The sequence below is a fragment of the Carcharhinus amblyrhynchos genome, chromosome 17, assembly GCF_965287045.1.
Source record: "Carcharhinus amblyrhynchos chromosome 17, sCarAmb.v2.hapA, whole genome shotgun sequence".
Taxonomy (NCBI): domain Eukaryota; kingdom Metazoa; phylum Chordata; class Chondrichthyes; order Carcharhiniformes; family Carcharhinidae; genus Carcharhinus; species Carcharhinus amblyrhynchos.
In genome coordinates, this window is record NC_137340.1 from 867,351 (window position 1) to 891,239 (window position 23,889).

At 45.2% G+C, this 23,889-nt stretch overlaps 1 protein-coding gene across 1 annotated transcript in view; it reads left to right on the top strand.

Annotated features, from left to right (window-relative positions):
* Window positions 1-479: 479 nt before the first annotated feature.
* kifbp (kinesin family binding protein) overlaps window positions 480-23,889 on the top strand; it is a 43,319-nt gene continuing 19,909 nt past the window's right edge. Inside the window, exons 1-3 of the mRNA XM_080205371.1 lie at window positions 480-892; window positions 5,452-5,550; window positions 8,632-8,711. Coding sequence (XP_080061497.1) covers window positions 527-892; window positions 5,452-5,550; window positions 8,632-8,711 — 545 coding nt within the window. The 5' untranslated portion in view covers window positions 480-526. The remainder of the gene's footprint in view (window positions 893-5,451; window positions 5,551-8,631; window positions 8,712-23,889) is intronic.

The following is a 23,889-nucleotide window of genomic DNA, read 5'->3' on the forward strand; positions in this document are numbered from 1 at the left end:
CCTACAGTGCAGAAGGAGGCCTGCACGGATAATCCAGGTCTTATCCCCATATAGTTACCCTGCTAAGGGGTAATTTAGCACCGCCAATCCACCTAATCTGCATATATTTGGACTGTGTGAGGAAACAAGAACACCTGGAGGAAACCCACACAGACACAGGGAGAACGTGCAGACAGACAGTGATCCGGGGCTGGAATTGATCTTTGGCCATTCTGCCCTGCTTTGGACGGTTGTCTCAAGTGGCATCCTCCCTGCCGCCGGGTGGCGCTGTGCTGACTCCTGCCCCCTCCCTGCCGCTGGGTGGCGCTGTGCTGATTCCTGCCCCCTCCCTGCCACCAGGTGGCGCTGTGCTGATTCCTGCCCCCTCCCTGCCACCAGGTGGCGCTGTCCTGACTCCTGCCCCCTCCCTGCCGCCGGGGGCGCTGCCCTGCCCCCTCCCCGCCGCCGGGGGCGCTGCCCTGCCCCCTCCCCGCCGCCGGGGGCGCTGTCCTGTCTCCTGCCCCCTCCGCTCTCAGTGTGGTTGAAGATGGCGGCCCAGGGGCTGGGCAGCGAGTTGGGGATGAAATATTCCCGGGCCCTGAACCTGTCGGAAGTGGAATCGAAGCGGGACCCGGAGTCGGAGCCGTACCGCTCCAAGTACGCGGCCCGGGAGCTGCTGAAGGAGCTGAGGGCGGCGGTGGGTCAGCGGGCCCAGGCCGGGGAGGCGGATGAAGAGCCGGCCCTGGATACCGAGTGGTTGCAGAAAGCCGCCGTGCTGGAGCTGCAGCTCGGCCTGAACCATACCGAGACCGAGGAGCTGTCTGCTGGGGAGGAGCACCTCACCAAGTGTGTCCAGATCCTGGAGGCGATGAAACTCCGGCCCGAGGCTGTGTCTGTTTTCATCCAGGCCCAGGTAAGGAGTTGGTCTCCCGGCAACCGGCTGGATCAGCAGCCCAGACTCCAGGGCAATGTGGCTGCTGGCAGAGGAGACAAGGGGGCAGAGAACCCAGAATATTCCACTGGTGGGATCAGTAAATACAGTCAGTGAACTCAATCATCCAAACCTCAGAAATCAGAGGTCAGTAAAATCAATGAGATCTTAGAAACCATTGAAATGTCTGAAATTTCAGAAATCATTGAAATCAGGAAAATCAGTAAAATCCCAGAAATTAATGAAATTGCCAAGAGAATGTGAAACAAAGAAATGGCAGAGATTTCAGTTGGAAGTTGTTGAACTCCATGATGTTTCCAAAATGCTGTCAGATTCCTCATGGGGGGATGAGTTGCTGTTTGTCCAGTTTGGGTGTGATTGACAGGAACGTAGATTTGATATGATTTATTATTCTCACATGTATCAACATACAGTGAAAAGTTGTTTCTTACATGCTATACAGACAGAGCATACCGTTCATAGAGAAGGAAGTGAGAGAGTGCTGAATGTAGTGTTACAGTCATAGTTAGGATGTAGAGAAAGATCGACATAGAACAGTACAGCACAGTACAGGCCCTTCGGCCCTCGATATTGTACCGAGCCATGTCGAAACCCAAAATCAAGCTATCCCACTCCCTATCATTCTGGTGTGCTCCATGTGCCTATCCAGTAACCGCTTGAAAGTTCCGAAAGTGTCCGACTCCACTGTCACAGCAGGCAGTGTATTCCACACTCCAACCACTCTCTCAGTGAAGAATCTACCTCGGACATCCCTCTTATATCTCCCACCATGAACCTTATGGCCCCTAGTAACAGCTACATCCAACTGAGGAAATAGTCTCTGCACATCCACTCTATCTATCCTCCTCATCATTTTATAAACCTCTATTAAGTCGCCTCTCATCCTTCTCCACTCTAAAGAGAAAAGCCCCAGCTCCCTCAACCTTTCCTCATAAGACCTATCCTCCAAACCAGGCAGCATCCTGGTAAATCTCCTCTACACTCTTCAATGCTTCCACATCCTTCTTATAGTGAGGTGACCAGAACTGCACACAATACTCCAAATGTAGTCTCATCAAGGTCCGGTGTAGTTGCAGCATAATCCCACGGCTCTTAAACTCAAACCCCCTGTTAATAAACGCTAACACACTATAAGCCTTCTTCGTGGCTCTATCCACTTGAGTGGCAACCTTCAGAGATCTGTGGATGTGAACCCTAAGATCCACATTCCTCAGAACCCTGCCATTGACCTTGTAATCTGCATTTGAGTTTGTCCTGTCAAAATGAATCAAAACTTAATGTGAGGTAAGTCCATTGAAAAGCCTGACAGCAGCGGGGAAGAAGTTGTTCTTGAGTCGGTTGGTATGTGACCTCAGACTTTTGTATCTTTTGTCGACGGAAGAAGATGGAAGAAGAATGTCTGGGTGCATGGGTCGTGTTCTTAATTATATTGGCTGCTTTGCAGAGGCAGTGGGAAGTGTAGACAAAGTCAGTGGATGGGAGCCTGGTTTGCTTAATGGATTGGGCTACATTCATGACCTTTTGTCATGTCCTTTTGTCGGTCATCGAGGGCCGAAGGGCCTGTACTGCGCTGTAATGTTTGCAGTCGCTTGCAGTCTTGGGCAGAGCAGGAGCTATACCAAGCTGTGATACAAACAGAAAGAATGCTTTCTATGAGGCATCTGTAAAAGTTGGTGAGAGTTGTAGCTGACATGCTAAATTTCCTATTGCAACAGGCAGAGAACAGAGACGTCAGTGTAAGAACCAAGTGACACCCCACAGAAAGAGCACGGTCAAGCTTGCAGACTGATGGAACTATGCCTCAAACCAGCTCCAATCTGTGTTTTATCTCCCCAGTGCAAACATGACATTGTGAACAACAAATACATTAAATTCTGCTCCATCTGGAAGCAGTGTCTGTGACAGAGGAGACAGGAGAGGACAGTGCTTCCTTGGAAAGGTTCTGCGGAAAGGAGCCTGATGGTGGAGTGGTGGGAACTGACCTTTTGTGATGCTGAAAAAAGAGCGAGGGATGTGATTGTGGCAGAAAATGATCAATTCAGTTCAGCAGCTGATGGGGTGAAAGGTCTGAAGAGAGGACCCCTCTCATGGTTCTGGGAGTGTCTCTCCCAGAGAGAGCTGAGAGCAAAAGAACAGCAAGTGTGGCAGACATGCTCAGGTGCCTGGTCACCAAAGATAAGAGTGTAGGAAGAGAAGTAACTAATCTTCTGACACTAGTTAGATTGAGAGCAGTTTCACCATATTGAAGGTGTTCTGGAGGAGGATAGTGTGTGCCCTAAGACTGCTGACAGGTGGTCTTTCCCTTTGTCGCAATCACAGAGGATGTCATTTGTGACTTTAATGAAGAGCCATTCAGCATTATGGCAAAGGCAGTATTGTGACTGTAGAGATTCAAAAACAGAATTCTGATGGCAGGGATTCAAACATGGAGTTTTGGGAAAAATGAGAGAATGAATTTGAAACGTTTCTTTTTAATTCATTTATGGGATGTAGACATTGCCGGTTAGGCCAGCATTTATTGCCCATCTCTAACTGCCCTTGAGAAGGTAGTGGTGAGCTGTCTTCTTGAACTGTTGCAGTCTCTGCCATGTAGGTACACCCACAGGGCTGTTAGGGAGGGAAGAAATAGCGATATATTTCCAAGTCCGGATGATGAGTGGCTTGGAGAGGAGCTTGCAGGTGTTCCCATGTAACTGCCAACCTTTTCCTGCTAGATGGTTGTGGTCATGAGTTTGAAGGTGCTGCCGAAGGAACCTTAGTGAGTTGTTGCCGTGCATCTTGTAAATGGTGTGCACGGCTGCCATTGTTTGTCGGTGGTAGAGGGAGTGAATGTTTGTGGAAGCAGTAGCAATCAAGCAGGATTGCCTGGATAATGTCAAGCTTCATAGCAATAGGCTTTGGAGGGAAAAGGGAGGTCATGCTTTCCAAGAGAGTTTGGCTAAGGCTTTTGAGGAGAGGGTAGATACTGGTAAGTTTGAACGGAGAGCAGTGCCTGAGAAGTTAAGTGTTAACGTAACCCAAACTATGACATTACATTTTCAGTCTCACCATAGAGAAAGTAAAGATAGATTCTTGTAGAGACAAACAAGGGAACTACACACCATTGTCTCATGTCAGTGGTAGGGAAACTATTGAGACTGTAGAACGGCTAATGTGGTTCTGCTATTCAAGAAGAGTTGTAGAGATAAGCCGGGGAACTACAGACCAGGTGTAATCAAGGATAGTCAGCATGGCTTTGTCAGAGGGAGTTCATGCCTAAAAAATTTGATTTAATTTTTTGAGGAGATTACCAGGTGTGTAGACGAGAGTAGCGCGGTTGATGTAATTTATATGGGTTTCAGCAAAGTCTTTGAGAAGGATCCATGTGGGAGACTTGTAAAGAAGGTAAATTCACATGGGATACAGGCTAATTTGATAAAGTAGATTCAAAATTGTCTCAGTTGTAGGAGACAGAGGGTGAAGACAGAAGGCTGCTTTAGTGATGAATCCAGTGTCCAGTGGCGTGCACAAGGTTCCTTTTTATTTGTCATTTATATAAATGACATAGATGACTATGTGGGAGGAGGTAAGATCAGTAAGTTTGTGGGTGACACAAAGATTAGCCAAATGGATAACAATGAGGCAGAGTATCTTGGGTTACAGGAAGATATCGATGGAGTGGTCAGATAGGCGGATAAGTGGCAGATGGAATTTAACCCTGAAAGGTGTGAGCTGATGTACTTTGAAGAAGTAATTTGACAAGGAAGTATTCAGTGAATGGTGGGACACTAGGATGTTCTATGGAACACAGGGACCTTGACATGTTTATCAACAGATCTGTGAAGATGGAAGGGCATGTTACTAGGATGGTGAAAAAGGCACATGGGACACTTGCCTTCATCAGTCGAGGTAAAGATTATGAAAGCAGGGGAGTCATGTTGGAGTTGTAAAGAACTTTGGTGAGGCCACAGCTAGAGTACTGTGTGCCTTCCGGTTGTCACATTATAGGAAGGATGTGATTGCGCTGGAGGGGGTGCCGAGGAGATTCACCAGGATGTTGCCTGGGATGGAGTGTTTAAGTTATGAAGAGAGGTTGGATAGACTTGGGTGTTTTTGTTGGAGCAGAGAAGACTGAGGGGTGACCTGATTAAGGTGTACAAGATTATGAGAGACATGGACAGAGTGGATAAGGAGCAGCTGTTCCCTTAGTTGAAGGGTCAGTGACGAGTGTTCAAGGTGACAGGCAGAAGGTTCAGGGAGGGAATGTGAGGAAATCTTTTTTTCCCCCCAGAGGATGCTGATGGCCTGGAATGTGCTGCCTGAGAAGGTGGTAGAGGTGGGTTGCCTCACATCCTTTTAAAAAAGTACCTGGAACTTTTAAAAAGTACCTTGGCACATCAAAACATTCCAGGCTATGGGCCAAGAGCTGACAGATGATATTAGATGGGAGATCAGGTGTTTGTCGCATGCCAATACAGACTTAATGGGCCAAAGAGCTCCTCTGCACTCTATGATTCTATGATTTAGTCTTTTTATTTCAGAATCAGCTGGGCATCCTTTGGGCAGGATTAGAAGAGATGGAAAAAGCACAAAAGTATCTGGAAGATGCAGAATCACTTTATAACCAATACACCAAGGAGGTAAAGTATTCTCCATTTAACAGCAAGTGGATATGGTAACCAGCGACTGGTGAGTGTGGATTGGGCTGGAATGGAGTGGACAGTGAGTGTGGATTGGGCTGGAATGGAGTGGACAGTGAGTGTGGATTGGGCTGGAATGGAGTGGACAGTGAGTGTGGATTGGGCTGGAATGGAGTGGACAGTGAGTGTGGATTGGGCTGGAATGGAGTGGACAGTGAGTATGGATTGGGCTGGAATGGAGTGGACAGTGAGTGTGGATTGGGCTGGAATGGAGTGGACAGTGAGTATGGATTGGGCTGGAATGGAGTGGACAGTGAGTGTGGATTGGGCTGGAATGGAGTGGACAGTGAGTGTGGATTGGGCTGGAATGGAGTGGACAGTGAGTGTGGATTGGGCTGGAATGGAGTGGACAGTGAGTGTGGATTGGGCTGGAATGGAGTGGACAGTGAGTGTGGATTGGGCTGGAATGGAGTGGACAGTGAGTGTGGATTGGGCTGGAATGGAGTGGACAGTGAGTGTGGATTGGGCTGGAATGGAGTGGACAGTGAGTGTGGATTGGGCTGGATTGGAGTGGACAGTGAGTGTGGATTGGGCTGGAATGGAGTGGACAGTGAGTGTGGATTGGGCTGGAATGGAGTGGACAGTGAGTGTGGATTGGGCTGGAATGGAGTGGACAGTGAGTGTGGATTGGGCTGGAATGGAGTGGACAGTGAGTGTGGATTGGGCTGGAATGGAGTGGACAGTGAGTGTGGATTGGGCTGGAATGGAGTGGACAGTGAGTGTGGATTGGGCTGGAATATAGTGGAATCATAGAATCCCTACAGTACAGAAAGAGGCCATTCGGCCCATCAAGTCTGCACTGACCACAATCCTGCCCAAGCCCTATCCCCATATATTTTATCCACTATTCCCTCTAACCTATGCTTCTGAGGACACTAAGGGGCAATTTAGCATGGCCAATCAACCTAACCCGCACAATTTTGGACTGTGGGAGGAAACCGGAGCACCTGGAGGAAACCCACGCAGACACGAGGAGAATGTGCAAACTCCACACAGAGACCCGAGCCGGGCATTGAACCCAGGTCCCTGGAGCTGTGAAGCAGCAGTGCTAACCACTGTGCTACTATGCCGCCCCCAAGAGGTGGACAGTGAGGGTGGATTGGGTGAGTATGGAGTGTAAGTGAGTACGGATTGTGCTGTATGGGATGGACAGTGAGTGTGGATCGAGCTGGTACGGGATGGTCAGTGAGTGTGGATCGAGCTGGTACGGGATGGACAGTATGGTGAGGAATTTAATGTGGATGTGATTGTGTCAATGTGCAGATTAATGGCCAAGTTTGGCCATTACCACATCAAATCAAGACAGTGTGGAAGGCATATCAGACCGCTGGGTGTGAATATGGAACCTGCTCAGATGAGAGGACATTATCCGCTGAGTGATTTTTTTCATGCTTTAGTTTAAAGTTTTTTTATTTTATGGGATGTTATTAGGCCAGCATTTATTGCCCAGCCCCAGTTGCCCTTGAGAAGGTGGTGGTGAGCCACTGTGGTCCATGTAGTGTCGGTAGAACCCACAGTGCTGTTAAGGATGGAGTTCCAGGATTTTGACCCAGTGACAGTGAAGGAGGGGTGATATATTTCAAAGTCAGGATGCTGAATGATCTGAAGGGGAATTTCCAGGTGTTGGTGTTCCCTGGTATGTGCTGCCCTTGTCCTTGTTGATTGTGGTCATGGGTTTGGAAAGTGCTGTCTGATGAACCTTGGTGAGTTGTTGCAGTGCATCTTGTAGCTGGTACACAATGCTGCCCCTCTTTGTCAGTGGTGGTGATTGAATATTTGTAAAAAGGGTAGCAGTCAAGTGGGCTGTTTTGTCCTGGATAGTTTTGAACTTCTGTTTATGTTGTATATTAATGATTTGGACATGAACGTGGGGGGAAATTTGCAGATGACACAAAGATTGGCCGAGTAGTGGATAGTGTAGCTCTGAGGAGAGATTGGATAGGTTGGGATTATTCTACTTGGAACAAAGAAGATATGAGGGGAGAGAGATAGAGTGGGTAGAATAAAATTGTTTCCCTTGATGGAGAATTCTATTACCAGCGGGTATAGATTCACTGACAGAGGAACATGAAGAACTTTCTTACGCAGAGGGTGGGATTTGCTGCCTGAGTTGGGGTGGTGGAGACAGAGTCCCTCACCTCCTTTAAAAAGTATCTGGATCTGTATCTGAAGCTGCAGGGCTACGGGCTGGGTGCTGGAAGGTGGGATTAGAAAGGGCACCTGGGTGTTCTGGCTGACACGGACAAGATGGACCAAACTGCCTCCTTCTGTAACTTTTCTATGCTTCTTGAGTGTTGTTGGAGCCACACTCAACCAGGCAAGTGGGGAGTATTCCATCACACTCCTGACTTGTGTCTTGTAGATGGTGGACTGGCTTTGGACAGTAATACACTCTGCAGTATTCCTAGCCTTTGATTTATATGGCTAGTCCAGTTCAGTTTTTGTCAATGGCAATCCTCAGGATGTTGATAGTGGGAAGTTCAGTGATGTTAATACCACTGAGGGAAGATGGTTTGGTTCTCTCCTGTTGGCGATTTTCATTGCCTGACTCTTATGTGACCTGAATGTTGTTTGCCACTTGTCAGCGCAAACCTGAACGAGCTTCCCTTCTGAGTGTTATTTCCTGGCACTCCTCAAGCTAGATTCTCACTAGACGTCACTGTGTCTCCATGTTTCCTAATGGAATTAAATGTAACCCTGTGATTACAGCGTTACCAGCAGGCCATCTCTGAATGATATCAGCCAGGGTGCACACTACTGAGTCCCATGTAATCATTTTTGACCATGTGCTCGTGGGCACAGGATTGAGTGTGCTTGTGTTGCCACCGTTGGTATCTGGTATTAGCCTGGGTCAACTTGAAGTGATGAGCCTTTGGGTGGGCTGCTCGACAGCTGTTGTGAAGCTGATGACTTTAGGAGAAGAAGCTGGACTAGGTAGGGACAGGAGCATTGACCAGTAATTACAGAAGGAAGGAGGTGTGTGAATAAACTACTGTTGCTGAATGTTATTTTATTGTTCAGATTGGGAGTCCGCCGTTAGATACCCATGAGCATTTCCTGGCAGAAGAAGAGAGGCTGACTGAGCAAGAGAGACATAAAAGGTGGGATGTTTTTAAACTTTCACGCGTCAGAAATCAAAGCTGGACATTTTTTTAGTCAAGATGGTCTGGAGAATTCTTAATGATCAGAATCTGGTTGCTGAACCAATCATAACTTGGTGTCCCAGCTCAGCTATCTTGTAAATTTGAATGAGTCTGGTAAAACCTTTTGAGGGTCTAACTGTTGTGGGAAAAAGGGAATATTGATGAATGTTATTGACATGGCCTTCTAGAAGACATGATAAGATTCCATTTCAAATAAGCTATTAACAAAAGCTGATAATGTGCTTGCTGAGAGATTAACCGTTAATTAGGGGTTAAATTCCTTCAGCAAATGGGTGGGAAGCATTAAAATAGTTAAAAAGGAACATCACTGAGGTGTAAAGATGATGAGGGATGTAGTGATGTGAAACAATGAAACTAAAAATGTCTCAAAAATCACAAATTGCTGCAAAGGATTGTAATATAAGAGACTTGACTCAAACTAGACCAGAATGGGTTCACAACATTTCCACTTACCTTTTTCCTTTATTCTTTCACGGGATGTGGAAGTCATTGGCAAGACCAGCATTTGTTGCCCATCCCTATTTGCCCTTGAACCGAGTAGCAGTTAAAAATCAACCACACTGCTGTGGCTCTGGAGTAAAATGTGTTCCCTTTCTGATGGGGAACATTTCAGCGGTCGTGGGCATTCAGCTTCTGATCTTCAGGTAAGCATTCTCCAAGGCGGCCTTCACAACACACAACAGCACAGAGTCGCTGAGCAGAGACTGATAGCCAAGTTCCGCACACATAAGGATGACCTCAACTGGGATCTTGGGTTCATGTCACACTATCTGTGACCCCCACGACTTGCTTGGACTTGCAAAATCTCACTAACTGTCCTGTCTGGAGACAATACACATCTCTTTAACCTGTGCTTAATTCTCTCTCCACTCACATTGTCTGTACCTTTAAGACTTGATTACCTGAAAAGACTGGCATTCCAACCATTATTTTGTAAATTGAGTTTGTGTCTTTAAATGCCCTGATGGTGAATGTAACTCCCACTTTCCTGATGAAGGGGCAGCGCTCTGAAAGCTTGTGACTTGTGCAACCAAATTAACCAGTTGGACTTTAACCTGGTAATGTGAGACTTCTTACTATGGTCAACATATAGGCCAGACTGGGTAACGACGACAGAGTTCCTTCCCTAAAGGACATTCAGTTACAAGTGGTGTACCTCAGGGATCTGTTTTGGGGCCACTGCTGTTTGTCATTTTTATAAATGACCTAGATGAGGGTGTAGAAGGATGAGTTAGTAAATTTGCTGACGACACCAAAGTCGGAGGAGTTGTAGACAGTGAGGATGGATGTTACAGTTTGCAGAGGGACGTAGATAAGCTGCAGAGCTGGGCCGAGAGGTGGCAAATGGAGTTTAATGTGGAAAAGTGAGAGGTGATTCACTTTGGTAAGAGTTACAGGATTACAGAATATAGGGCTAATGGAAGGACTCTTAGTAGTGTCGACGAACAGAGAGATCTTGGTGTACATGTGCATAGATCCCTGAAAGTTGGCACCCAGGTTGATAAGGTTGTTAAGAAGGCGTACAGTGTGTTAGCTTTTATTGGTAGAGGGATTGAATTTTGGAGCCATGAGGTCATGTTACAACTGTACAAAACTCTGGTGCGGCCGCACTTGGAGTATTGCGTACAGTTCTGGTCGCCGCATTATAAGAAAGATGTGGAGGCATTGGAAAGGGTGCAGAAGAGGATGTTGCCTGGTATGGTGGGAAGGTCTTATGAGGAAAGGCTGAGGGACTTGAGGTTATTTTCGTTAGAAAGAAGAAGGTTAAGTGGTGACCTAATTGAGGCATACAAGATGATCAGAAGGTTAGATAGGGTGGATAGTGAGAGCCTTTTTCCTCGGATGGTGATGGCTAACACAAGGGGACATAGCTTTAAACTAAGGGGTGATAAATATAGGACAGATGTCAGAGGTAGGTTCTTTACTCAGAGGGTAGTAAGGGCGTGGAATGCGCTGCCTGCAGCAGTTGTGGACTCGCCAACTTTAAGGACGTTTAAATGGTCAGTGGATAGGCATATGGGTAACATTGGAATAGTTTAGATTAGAGGGTCATTAGATTGGTTCCACTGGTCAGCGCAACATCGAGGGCCGAAGGGCCTGTACTGCGCTGGAATGTTCTATGTTCTATTAATGAGCCAGGTGGGTTTTGTTGGCAATCGACAATGGTTTCGTGGTCTTTGTTGAATCTATTTGGCTTGAATTGAAAAGTAGTGGGGAGCTGTTATAATGTTAGGAGTTTTTTTTATATAACATTGTGAGGAGATCGATAAGCAAATTTGGTAGCAAATTTCCAAGGTTCCTGGTATGTAACAAGTGCTGAATCATAGAGATCAGTGCTGGGACCGCAACTTTTTACAATTTAGGTCAATGTCACAGATGAAGAGACTGAAGGCAAAGTTGCAAAATTTGCTGATGACACGCAGGTAGGGAGGACAGTTGTGAAGAGGTTGTAAGGAAGCTACACAGTGAGTGAGCAAATGTGAAATGACCCATTTTGGCAGGAAGAGTAAAAAATAAATTTATCTAGATGGTGAGAGATTGCAGAACTTAGATTTGGAGGTATCTGCATATCTTAGTGAATGAATTACAAAGGTAAGTACGCAGGTACAGGAGAACAATATTGTTTATTGTGAGGTGAATTGATTACTAAAATGTCGGGAGGTTATGCTTCAGTTGCACAGGGCACTGGTGAGACCACATTTGGAGCACTGGTTTCCTTATTCAAGTAAAGATGGGTTATCTGTGTTTATAAATAGAGATTATAATGTAAAAGCCAAGAGATCATGTTAGAATTTTATAAATCACTTGAATTTTATAATTTTAATTTTATAATTTAGATAAATTATAATCTAAATTAGATAATTTGTAATTTAGAATTTTATAAAAAACTTGTCCATACTGCCCTTTTTTTAAAACCCTTAAGCCCGCATTTGGCCCATATCCCTTATTTATTAGATAGCCATGTAACTATCTAACTGCTTTTTAGAAGACAAAATAGTACTCGCCTCTACTGCTACCTCTGGCAGCTTGTTCCAGACACTCAGCATCTTCTGTGTGAAACAATTGCCCCTCTGGACACTTTTTTATCTGTCCCTTCTCACCTTAAACCTATGCCATCTAGTTTTAGACTCCCCTACCTTTGGAAAAAGATATTGACTATCTCGCCGATCTGTGCCCCTCATTATTTTATAGACCTCTATAAGATCACCCCTCAGCCTCCTACATTCCAGAGGAAAAAGTCCCAGTCTTTCCAGCCTCTCTTGATAACTGAATTCATCAAGTCCCAGTAGCATTCTAGTAAACCTTTTCTGCATTCTTTCTAGTTTAATAATATCTTTTCTATAATAGGATGACCGGAATTGCACGCAGTATTCCAAGTGTGGCCTTACCAATAAGAACATAAGAACATAAGAAATAGGAGCAGGAGTAGGCCATCTAGCCCTTCGAGCCTGCCCTGCCATTCAATAAGATCATGGCTGATCTGTCGTGTCTCAGTTCCACATTCCCGCCCTCTCCCCATAACCCTTAATCCCCTCGCTTATCAAAAACCCATCAACCCGTGTCTTAAAAATATTTAGCGAGGCAGCCTCCACCACCTCAACGGGCAGAGAATTCCAGAGATTCACCACCCTTTGAGTGAAGAAGTTCCTCCTCAACTCCGTTCTAAACCGCCCCCCCTTTATCTTGAGGCTGTGCCCCCTAGTCCTACTGTCCTTTCTGAGCGAGAAGAGTCTCTCCACCTCTATCCTATCCATCCCATTCATCATCTTATACGTCTCAATGAGATCTCCCCTCATTCTTCTAAACTCTAACGAGTACAAGCCTAGTTTATTCAGCCTCTCCTCATAGCTCAACTCCGGTATCAGCCTAGTAAACCTCCTCTGCACTCCCTCCAAGGCCAAAATATCCTTGCGTAAGTACGGCGACCAAAACTGCACACAGTACTCCAGCTGCAGCCTCACCAATGCCCTATACAGCTTCAGCAAGACCTCCCTACTTTTATATTCAATCCCCCTCGCTATGAAGGCCAGCATCCCATTAGCCTTCCTGACCACCTGCTTCACCTGCAGGCTGGGTTTTTGCGACTCATGCACAAGGACCCCGACGTCCCTCTGCACCGTCGCCTGCTGCAGTTTTTCGCCCCATAAGTAATAGTCCTTCCTACCATTATTCCTGCCAAAGTGGACCACCTCGCACTTGCCAACATTAAATTCCGTTTGCCATTTCCTGGCCCATTCGCCCAGCCTATCTAGATCCTTCTGCAGACTCTCCACACCTTCCGCGCAATTTGCCGTTCCACCAATCTTGGTGTCATCAGCAAATTTCGACACCATACACTCGGTTCCCTCCTCCAGATCATCTATATAAATGGTAAATAGCTGAGGCCCCAGCACCGACCCCTGGGGCACTCCACTAGTCACCAACCGCCAATCCGAATAGCACCCATTAAGCCCCACTCTCTGTCTCCTATTTGACAACCAACGTCTTGTACTACTTCAACAAGACATTCCAATTCCTGTATTCAGTGTTCTAGACCAATGAAATCAAGCATGCCAAATGTCTTCTTCACTACTCTGTCCAGCTGCGACTCCACTTTCAAGGAGCTATGAATATGTACCCCTAGATCTCTTTGTTCTGTAACTCTCCCCAGTGCCCTACCATTAACTGAGTAAGTTCTGCCCTGGTTCAATCTACCAAAATGCATCACCTCACATTTGTCTAAATTAAACTCCATCTGCTATTTGTCAGCCCACTGGCCCAATTGATCAAGATCCTGTTGCAATTGGAGATAACTTTCTTCATTGTCTACTTAGCCACCAATCTTGATATCATCTGCAAACTTACTAACTATGCCTCCTATATTCTCATCCAAATTATTAATATAAATAACAAATTTCCTCAGATGGAGAAAGCTAGCACGAGGGGGCATAGCTTTAAATTAAAGGGTGGTAGTTATAGGACGGATGTCAGGGGTAGGTTCTTTACCCAGAGGGTGGTGAGGGATTGGAATGCCCTGCCTGCTGCAGTTGTAAATGCGCCTAGTTTGGGGGCGTTTAAGAGATCCGTGGATAGGTTTATGGATGGTAAAGGTTTGGTTTAGGTTAGAGGGTCATTGTTTTTTAACTGGTCGGCGCAACCTCGTGGGCCGAAGGGCCTGTTCTGCGCTGTTATGTTCTATAACAGTGGACCCAGCACTGATCCCTGAGGCACACCGCTGGTTACAGGTCTCCAGTTTGAAAGACAACTCTCTACAACCACCTTCAGAAGCCAATTTCGTATCCATTTAGATACCTCACCCTGGGTCCCGTGAGATTTAATGTTATGCAACAACTTACCATGCAGTACCTTGTCAAAGGCAATAAATATAAGAGCAGGAGAGGATGATGGAGCTGTAAAAACGTCTGTTAGGCTGCTGTTCTGGTCACCACATGAGAGCAAGGGTGTGATTGCACCAGAAAGGATGTAGAGGAGATTCACCAGGATGTTGCCTGGGCTGGTGCATTTCAGCTATAAAGAGAGGCTTGTTAGGCTGGGGTTGTTCTGCTGACAGCAGAGAATGCTGAGAGGTGCTTGATTAAGGTGCACAAAATTATGAGGGACATAGGGTAGAATTTTCCCCTTAGTGAGGAGTCAGTAACCAGGGGGAATAGATTTAACCTTTGGGGCAGGTAGTTTAGAGAGGATTTGAGGAAAGTCTTTTTCACCCAGAGGGTTGTGAGAGTCTACAACTCATTGCCTGAAAGGGTGGTAGAGGGGGGAGTGCTCAGAACATTTAACAAGTATTTAGATGAGCAGTTGAAATACCACAGCATACAAATACTGAATATTCCATTGGAGCTAGGAATGTTTCCCCCAAAATTCTTTAAAACTTCAGACACATGTTCTAAAAGCATATCTTTGAGAATCTAACTCCATCCAAGATCAGGAGCCTACCCATGTTTGATTCTCGAGCACAAATCAAACAATTTAAAAGCAAGCACTAAACTGCGAATAGAATCCGTACAGTGCAGGAAGAGGCCATTTGGCCCATCTAGTCTGCACCGACCACAATTTCACCCAGGCCCTATTCCCATAACCCCACGTTTATCCTGCTAATTCCCCAATACTAGAGTTAATTCAGCATGCCAATCAACATAACCTGCACATCTTTGGACTGTGGAAGGAAACTGGAGCATCCAGAGGAAACCCATGCAGACACAGGGAGAACGTGCAAACTCCACACAGACAGTGACCCAAGGCTGGAATTGAACCCGGGTCCTTCATGCTGTGAGGGACCAAGTGCTAGAAAATGGGATTAGAATGGATAGATGCTTGATGGCCTGGTTTGTGATTGGGGTGCCAGTCAAGCGGAATGCTTTGCCCTGGTGTCAAATATCTTGAGTGATATTAGATGGTTATTACATCGAAAATATATCATGGAATTTAACAGGTTAAATAACATTGCAGAAATTCTCTTTGAAGATTGGGGCGGCATGGTGGCACAGTAGTTTGCACTGCTCCCTCACAGCACTAAGGACCCAGCCTTGGGTCACTGTCTGTGTGGAGTTTGCACGTTCTCCCTGTGTCTGCATGGGTTTCCTCTGGATGCTCCATAAAAAAAACATAACATAACATGCTCCAGTTTCCTTCCACAGTCTGAAGATGTGCAGGTTATGTTGATTGGCATGCTGAATTAACTCTAGTATTGGGGAATTAGCAGGGTAAACGTGGGGTTATGGGAATAGGGCCTGGGTGAAATTGTGGTCGGTGCAGACTTGATGGGCCAAATGGCCTCTTCCTGCACTGTACGGATTCTATCCGCAGTTTAGTGCTTGCTTTCAAATTGTTTGATTTGTGCTCGAGAATCAAATATGGATAGGCTGTTGATCTTGGATGGAGTTAGATTCTCAAAGATATGCTTTTAGAACACGTGTCTGAAGTTTTAAAGAATTTTGGGGGAAACATTCCTAGCTCCAATGGAATATTCAGCAGGAGTACACAAGATGGAAGATTCGATGTTGTTAGCATTTCGACAATTTTTAGATACGGAGCACAAGAATCAATTCAAAAGAAGAACCATAAACAACAGTAATGAGGAGAGAGGTTCTTTTGGTAACTCTGAACTTTGAACTCTGTTTAAAAAAGGCGGTAGACAAAAGGCAGGGAAAATGCTTGAATCTATCATTAAGGAAGGATTAGCGAGACATCTGGATATAAATTGTCCCATTGGGAAGATGCAGCATGGGTTCATGAAGGAAAGGTCATGTTTGACTAATTTGGTGAAATTCTTTGAGAACATTACATGCGCAGTGGACAATGGGGAACCTGTGGATGTGATGTATCTGGATTTTCAGAAGGCATTTGACAAGGCGCCGCATCAAAGGCTGCTGCATAAGGTAAGGTGCACAGTGTTACAGGTAATGTGTTAGCGTAGATAGAAGATTAATTAACTAACAGAAAGCAAAGAGTGGGGGTAGCTGGGTGTTTTTCTGGTTGACGAACGGTGTCTAGTGATGTGCCTCAGGGATCAGTGTTGGGACCACAATTGTTTACAATTTACATTGATGGTTTGTAGTGTGTCAAAATTTGCAGATGACACTAAGGCAGGGCAAAGTGTGCAGAGGACGCTGAAAGTCTGCAAAGGGGTATAGATAGCCTAAGTGAGGTGGTTCTGTGGGTGTAAACGAGACTCCAGGATGGTAGCCTGCCTCCCTGGTGCTGGGGTCCTGGATGTCTGAGTGGTTAGAGAGCATCCTAAAAGGGAAGGGTAATCAGACAGATGTCATTGTCCAAATTGGTACCAAATGTAACATATTGGTACAATTGATAGGCAGAAAGAGCAGGGAGGTTCTGCAAGAACAATTTGGGGAGTTGGATAGAAGACGACAAAACAGGACCTCTAGGGTAGCAATCTCTGGATTGCTCCCCGTGCCACGTGCTGGTGAGGCTAGGAACAGGGAGATAGTGCAGCTGAACACGTGGCTAAAGAACTGGTGCAGAAGTGATGGTTTCAGATTTGTGGATCACTGGGAAGTCTTCCAGAGAGGATGGGACCTGTACAAGAAGGATGGGTTACACCTGAACTGGAGGGGTACCAATATCCTGGCTGGGAGGTTTGCTAGTGTGGTTCGGGTGGGTTTAAACTAATGTGGCGGGAGGGGTGGGAATCAGAACAGGTCAGCAAGTGTAGAGACAGGGGACGAGCATGGGGCCAAGACAAGGCTACCTAAGAGGAAGAGCAATCTCGGCAGGATGAATAGGCCTGGAGGTCTAGTGTGCATCTGCTTAAATGCAAAGAATGTAACAGGTAAGACAGATGAACTTAGAGCCTTAATGCATGCGAGGAACTTGGATGTGGTTACAGTGACAGAGACTTGGTTAAAAGAAGGACAGGACTGGCAGCTGAATATTCCAGGGTGTAAGTGTTTTAGGCGAGACAGAGGAGGGGCTAGAAGAGGTGGGGGAGAAGCAATACTGGTTAGGGAGCATATTACATCGGTACAGAGGGTGGGCAATGTGGAGGGATCATGTAACAAGACACTGTGGATAGAATTCAGAAACAGGAGGGGCGTGGTCACTTTGCTGGGGGTGTACTACAAGCCTCCCAACAGCCCATGGGAAGTTGAAGAACGGATATGTAAGGAGATTCTGGACAGGTGTAAAAAAAAATAGGGTTGTTGTAGTGAGAGACTTTAATTTCCCTCATATAGACTGGGAATCGCTTAGGGCTGGGGGTCCGGACGGGGAGGAATTTATAAAATGTGTCCAGCAAGGTTCTTTGGAACAATATGTTGATAACCCAACTAGAGAGGGGGCTATACTGGACCTGGTATTGGGAAATGAAGTAACAGGTCAGGTCATCAAACTTTAAGTGGGCGAACATGTGAACAGTGACCATGATTCTGTAAACTTTCAGATAGTCATGGAAAAGGATGAGTGTCGTCCTATGGGTAAGGTGCTGAACTGGGTGAAGGCTAACTACAGCCGGATTAGGCAGGATTTGGTGACTGTTGATTGGGAGAAGCTGTAAGAGGGTAAATCTGTAACTGGGAATCTTTTAAGGAGCAGTTGAAGTGCAGGGCAGGCATGTGCCTGTAAAAAGGAAGGACAGGAAAAGTAGGATTTGAGAGCCGTGGATAACTAGAGAAATTGTGGGTCTAATCAGAAAGAAAAAAGAGGCATACATAAGGTCCAGGCAGCAAAGAACAGATGAAGCACTGGAGGAATACAGAGAGTAGAAAAGAACTCAAACAGGGAGTTAGAAGGGCAAAAAGGGATAATGAAATGTCCTTGGCAGACACAATTAAAGAGAATCCCAAGGCATTTTATATATACGTTAGGAACAAGAGGGTGTCAGAGAAAGAGTGGGACCTCTCAAGAACAAAGGAGGGGAATTATGCTTAGAACCCAAGGAAATTGGTGAGATCCTAAATGAATACTTTGTATCAATATTCACAAAGGAGAGGGACATGTTGATTGGTAGTGTCTCAGAGAGATGTATAGACCCGTTAGAACAAATCGCAATTACAAGGGAGGAAGTTAGGTGTTTTAGGAAGCATTAATCCCCAGTAGACAACTCCCCAGGGCCAGATGGCATCTGTCCAAGATTACTGAGGGAGACAAGAGATGAAATTGCTGGGCCTCTAACAGAAATCTTTGTTTCTTCATTGGACACAGGTGAGATCCCAGAGGATTGGAGGATAGCAAATGTGGTCCCGTTATTTAAGAAGGGTAGCAAGGATAACCCGGGTAATAAACTAGGCTTGTACTCGTTAGAGTTTAGAAGAATGAGGGGAGATCTCATTGAGACGTATAAGATGATGAATGGGATGGATAGGATAGAGGTGGAGAGACTCTTCCCGCTCAAAAAAGACAGTAGGACTAGGGGGCACAGCCTCAAGATAAAGGGGAGGCGGTTTAGAACGGAGTTGAGGAGGAACTTCTTCACTCAAAGGGTGGTGAATCTCTGGAATTCTCTGCCCGTTGAAGTGGTGGAGGCTGCCTCGCTAAATATTTTTAAGAAGCAGGTTGATGGGTTCTTGATAAGAGAGGGGATTAAGGGTTATGGGGAGAGGGCGGGAAAGTGGAACTGAGCCACGACAGATCAGCCATGATCTTATTGAATGGCGGGGCAGGCTCGAAGGGCTAGATGGCCTACTCCTGCTCCTATTTCTTATGTTCTTATGTATAGGCCGGTGAGCTTGACGCCCGTGTAGGAAAATTGTTGGAGAAGATTCTTAGAGATAGGATATATGCGTGTTTAGATCCGAATAGTCTCATTAGCGATAGACAGCATGGTTTTGTAAGAGGGAGGTCATGCCTCACAAACTTGGTTGAGTTTTTTGAGGAGGTGACAAAAATGATTGACAAGGGAAGGGCTGTGGATGTCGTCTATATGGATTTTAGTGAAGCATTTGACAAGGTCCCTCATGGCAGGCTGGTGCAAAAGGTTAAATCTCACGGGATAAAAGGTAAGCTAGCTAGATGGGTGGAGAACTGGCTTGGCCATAGAAGACAGAGGGTAGCAGTGGAGGGGTCGTTTTCTGATTGGAGGTCTGTGACTAGTGGTGTTCCACAGGGCTCTGTACTGGGACCTCTGCTGTTTGTGATATATAGAAATGATTTGTAAGAAGATGTAGCTGGTCTGATTAGTAAGTTTGCAGATGACACAAAGATGGCTGGACTTGCGAATAGTGATGAATACTGTCAGAGAATACAGCAGGATATAGATAGGCTGGAAAATTGGGCGGAGAAATGGCAGATGGAATTTAATCCAGATAAATGTGAAGTGATGCATTTTGGTTGATCTAATGCAGCAGGGAGCTATACAATAAATGGCAGAACCATCAGGAGTATAGACACACAGAGGGACCTGGGTGTGCAGGTCCACAAATCCGTAAAGGTGGCAACAGAGGTGGAAAAGGTGGTGAAAAACGCATATGGCATGCTTGCCTTTATTGGATGGGCATAGAGTATAACATTTGTCATATGATGTTGTAGTTATATAGAACGTTGGTTAGGCCACATTTGGAATACTGCATCCAGTTCTGATCGCCACGCTACCAGAAGGACATGGAGGCTTTGGAGAGAGTACAGAGAAGGTTTACCAGGATGTTGCCTGGTATGGAGGGTCTTAGCTATGAGGTGAGATTGAGTAAACTAGGGTTGTTCTCCCTGGAAAGGAGGAGGTTGAGGGGCGACCTAATAGAAGTTTATAAAATTATGAAGGGCATAGACAGGGTGAACAGTTGGAAGCTTTTTCCCAGGTCAGAAATGACAAACAGAAGGGGTCACAAGTTCAAGGTAAGGGGTGCAAGATTCAATATGGATATGCGGGGGGTGTATTTTACACAGAGGGTGGTGGGGGCCTGGAATGCACTACTAAGTAAGGTGGTTGAGGCGAACACACTAAGATCATTTAAGACTTAATTAGATAGCCACATGAACAAACTGGGAATAGAGGGATACAAATGGATGGTCTAGTTAGGAACACGTGATCAATGCAGGTTGGAGGGCCGAAGGGCCTGTTCCTGTGCTGTATTTTTTTTGTTCTTTGAATACAATGTTGGTAAATGTGAGGTCATCCATTTTGGTATGAAAAACAGCAAAATGCACTTATTTAAATGGTAGAAAATTGCAGCATGCTGCTGTGCAGAGGGACCTGGGTGACCTTGCACATGAATCACAAAAAGTTGGTTTGCAGGTGCAGCAGGTAATTAAGAAAGCTCTTCATTGCTAGAGGGATAGAGTTTAAATTGCTAGAGGGATAGAGCTGCAGCTGTATAAGGTGCTGGTGAGGTCACACCTAGAGTCCTGTGTGCAGTTCTGGTCTCCTTGAGAAAGGATGTACTGGCACTGGAGGGGTACAGAGAAGATTCATTAGGTTGATTCCAGAGTTGAGGGGGTTGGCTTAGGAGAGACTGAATAGACTGGGGCTATAACATTGGAATTCAGAAGAATGAGGGGAGATCTTATTGAAACATATAAGATTCTGAAGGGGATAAATAAGATAAGCAGGGAAGTTGTTCCCACTGGCAGGTGAAGCTAGAACTGGGGGCATAGCCTCAAAATAAGAGGGAGCAGATTTAGGACTGAGTTGAGGAGGAACTTCTTCACCCAGAGGGTTGTGAATCTGGAATTCCCTGTCCAGTGAAGCAGTTGAGGCTACCTCATTGAATGCTTTCAAAATAAGGATAGATAAATTTTTAAGCAGTAAATGAAATAAGAGTTAGGGTGAGCGGGTGGGGTAAGTGGAGCTGAATCCACAAAAAAATCAGCTATGATCTAATTGAATGGCGGAGCAGGCTCGAAGGGACAAATGGCCTCCTCCTAGTTCTTATATTCTTATTATGTTCTAATAGATGACAAGATTGGTTAACTCAGGCAGGGAGGTGAACCCAAGGAATAATCGAAGAATGGTAAACTGATGTTCCAGATGTGATTGGAAATATGATGTGATGAATTGTCCTAAAGGGAATAAGAGGGTTTGTGAAATGTCACATGAGCAGGAAGGATCAGTGAGGAGAGGTGATGACACAGACCAGTCAGGAAACTGTCACCAGAAACTTTCTGATGCTGGGTTTTCCAGTGACAGAGTCATTCAATATTTGTGCTGTATTACACGATGGATACACGTCTACAGTATGTGGGATGGATTTGTTAAGATATTACCTGGATGTAACAATTAAAATCAAACAATAACACGTTCAAATCACTTTTGAGACTGATGATTCTGTGTAACAAAGCTGAAGTAAACCATTTTATCAGCACAGATGCAGTTTCCAATGAAATAGTCCTTAATATTGAGTATGCCGTCTAAGAAAAAAATTCAGATAAATTTAGATATATAACATGATACGGCAGTTTTTGGGAAATGTGTAGATTTAGAGTTTACACCATTTGGACACTAATATTCATGATGTTAAAGGAGTCTTGATGACATTAGGAGTTTAAAGGAAAAAGTCAAGTTGTTTTAAAACTACCTCAGCACTTTTCCCATCTATCTTGTCATCGCTTAAAAATTCAGAGGCAAGATAAATGGGTATGCAAGATCACTGAGAAATGTGGTGAATGTAGAAAGTTTAGGCAGCTACCATCATTGGCTTTAATAAAACATAGAAATGGATATAATGGTATGGGATAAGAGCAAAACATTGTGGACATGGCAACTAGATTCATTGTGTCAACAGTAAATATATATTGTAACGAGAAATGGTACGTGTAGACAAGAAAACGGATAGAAGCTGAACTGGGGGCATTGGCTAAATTCCAAATTTATAATGTGGCAGGGGCACCAGGTGGATTTGCCAGTAATGAGTTTATAAGTATGTGTGCAAATACGAATACCGTAATGAGAATGCAACAGTAGAAAGTCCCTTTAGTAATGGGATTTGTGAAAGAAATTGCACAGTAATTGACAAAATGCTTCACGAAAACAATTCATTTCAAATGTCCACATTGTTTATGGAAGAAACCCAAAAATGTTTTCAATGAACTGATTTGTTTTATTATTGTCACGTGGATTAGGATCCAGTGAGAAGTATTGTTTCTGGCAAGCTATACTGACAAGACATTTCATTCATAGACTATATAGGGGAGAGGGAAAGGAGAGGGTGCTAAAAAGAGTGTTGCCAATCAGGTGAGGAGAAATGCGTGATGGCAGCAGGGAAGAAGCGGTCCTTGAGTCAGTAGTACGTGACCTCAGATTTTTGTATCCTTCTCCCAATGGAAGAAGGTGGAAAAGAGTATGTACAGGGTGTATGGGTCCTTGATTGTGCTGGCTGCTTTTCTGAGGCAGTGGGAAGTGTAGACGGAATCAATGGATGGGAAGCTGATTTATTGATGGACTGGGCTACATTCACAACTCTTTGTGGTTTCTTGCAGTCTTGGTTAGAGCAGGAGCCATACCAAGTTATAATATATCTGAAACAGATTTTTTCCATGATGGCCTGAGGAAATGGGCAAAGTATTAAATGAGTACTTTGCGTCATTGTTCACCAAAGAGAAGGACTTGCAGAGGATGAGCCTGGGGAAGGATGTGTAGATTGTTTGAGTCATGTTTGAGGAGGAACTTCTTCACTCAAAGGGTGGTGAATCTCTGGAATTCTCTGCCCGTTGAAGTGGTGAAGGCTGCCTCGCTAAATATTTTTAAGACGCGGGTTGATGGGTTTTTGATAGGAGAACGGATTAAGGGTTATGGGGAGAGGGCGGGAAAGTGGAACTGAGCCACGACAGATCAGCCATGATCTTATTGAATGGCGGGGAAGGCTCGAAGGGCTGGATGGCCTACTCCTGCTCCTATTTCTTATGTTCTTATGTTGAGATCTAAAAGGTGGTGGTTTTGGAGCTCTTGAGAAACATGAAGGTAGACAAGGCCCCAAGGCCTGATGGGATATACCCCAGAATGCTGAGAGGCAGGGAGGAAATTGCTGGGGCCTTGAGAGAAATCTTTGTATCCTCACTGACTACAGGGAGGTACACACGCAATAAAAAGTCTCAGAACACCAGGTTAAAGTCCAACAGGTTTATTCGGTAGCAAAATCCACTAGCTTTTGGAGTGCTACCCCTTCGTCAGGAATTGGCGAATATAGATTGGGGGTGCAGATTGGTTGGTAGAACGGCTGAGGAACAGTGGAGGATCTTTAAGGAGATCTTTTTCGGTGCCCAGCAGGAATATATTCCGATGGTAAAGAAGGAGTATAGTAGAAGGGATAACCAGCCGTGGTTATGTAAGGAAATAAAGGAGAGTATTAAATTAAAAGCTGATGCGTTCAGAGTGGTTAAAAGTAGTGGGCGATTAGAAGATTGGGAAAGGTTTAAAAATCAACAAAGAATGACTAAGAAGTTGATAAAGAAAGGAAAGATAGAGTATGAAGCTAAAGTAGCACTAAGTATAAAAAAAGGACAGTAAGAGTTTTTACAAATATATAAAGAAGAAGAGGCTGGCTAGAGTGAATGTTGGACCCTTGGAGGATGAGAGGGAGGATTTAGTGGTGGGAGATGAGGAAGTGGCAGAGGCCTTAAATAAGTTTTTGCCTCAGTCTTCACGGAGGAGGACGCGAATAGTTTGCTGGATATTAAAGATAGAAGGATGGGAGGAGTTGAGGGCCTGAATGCGATTCCTGTCACTAGAGAG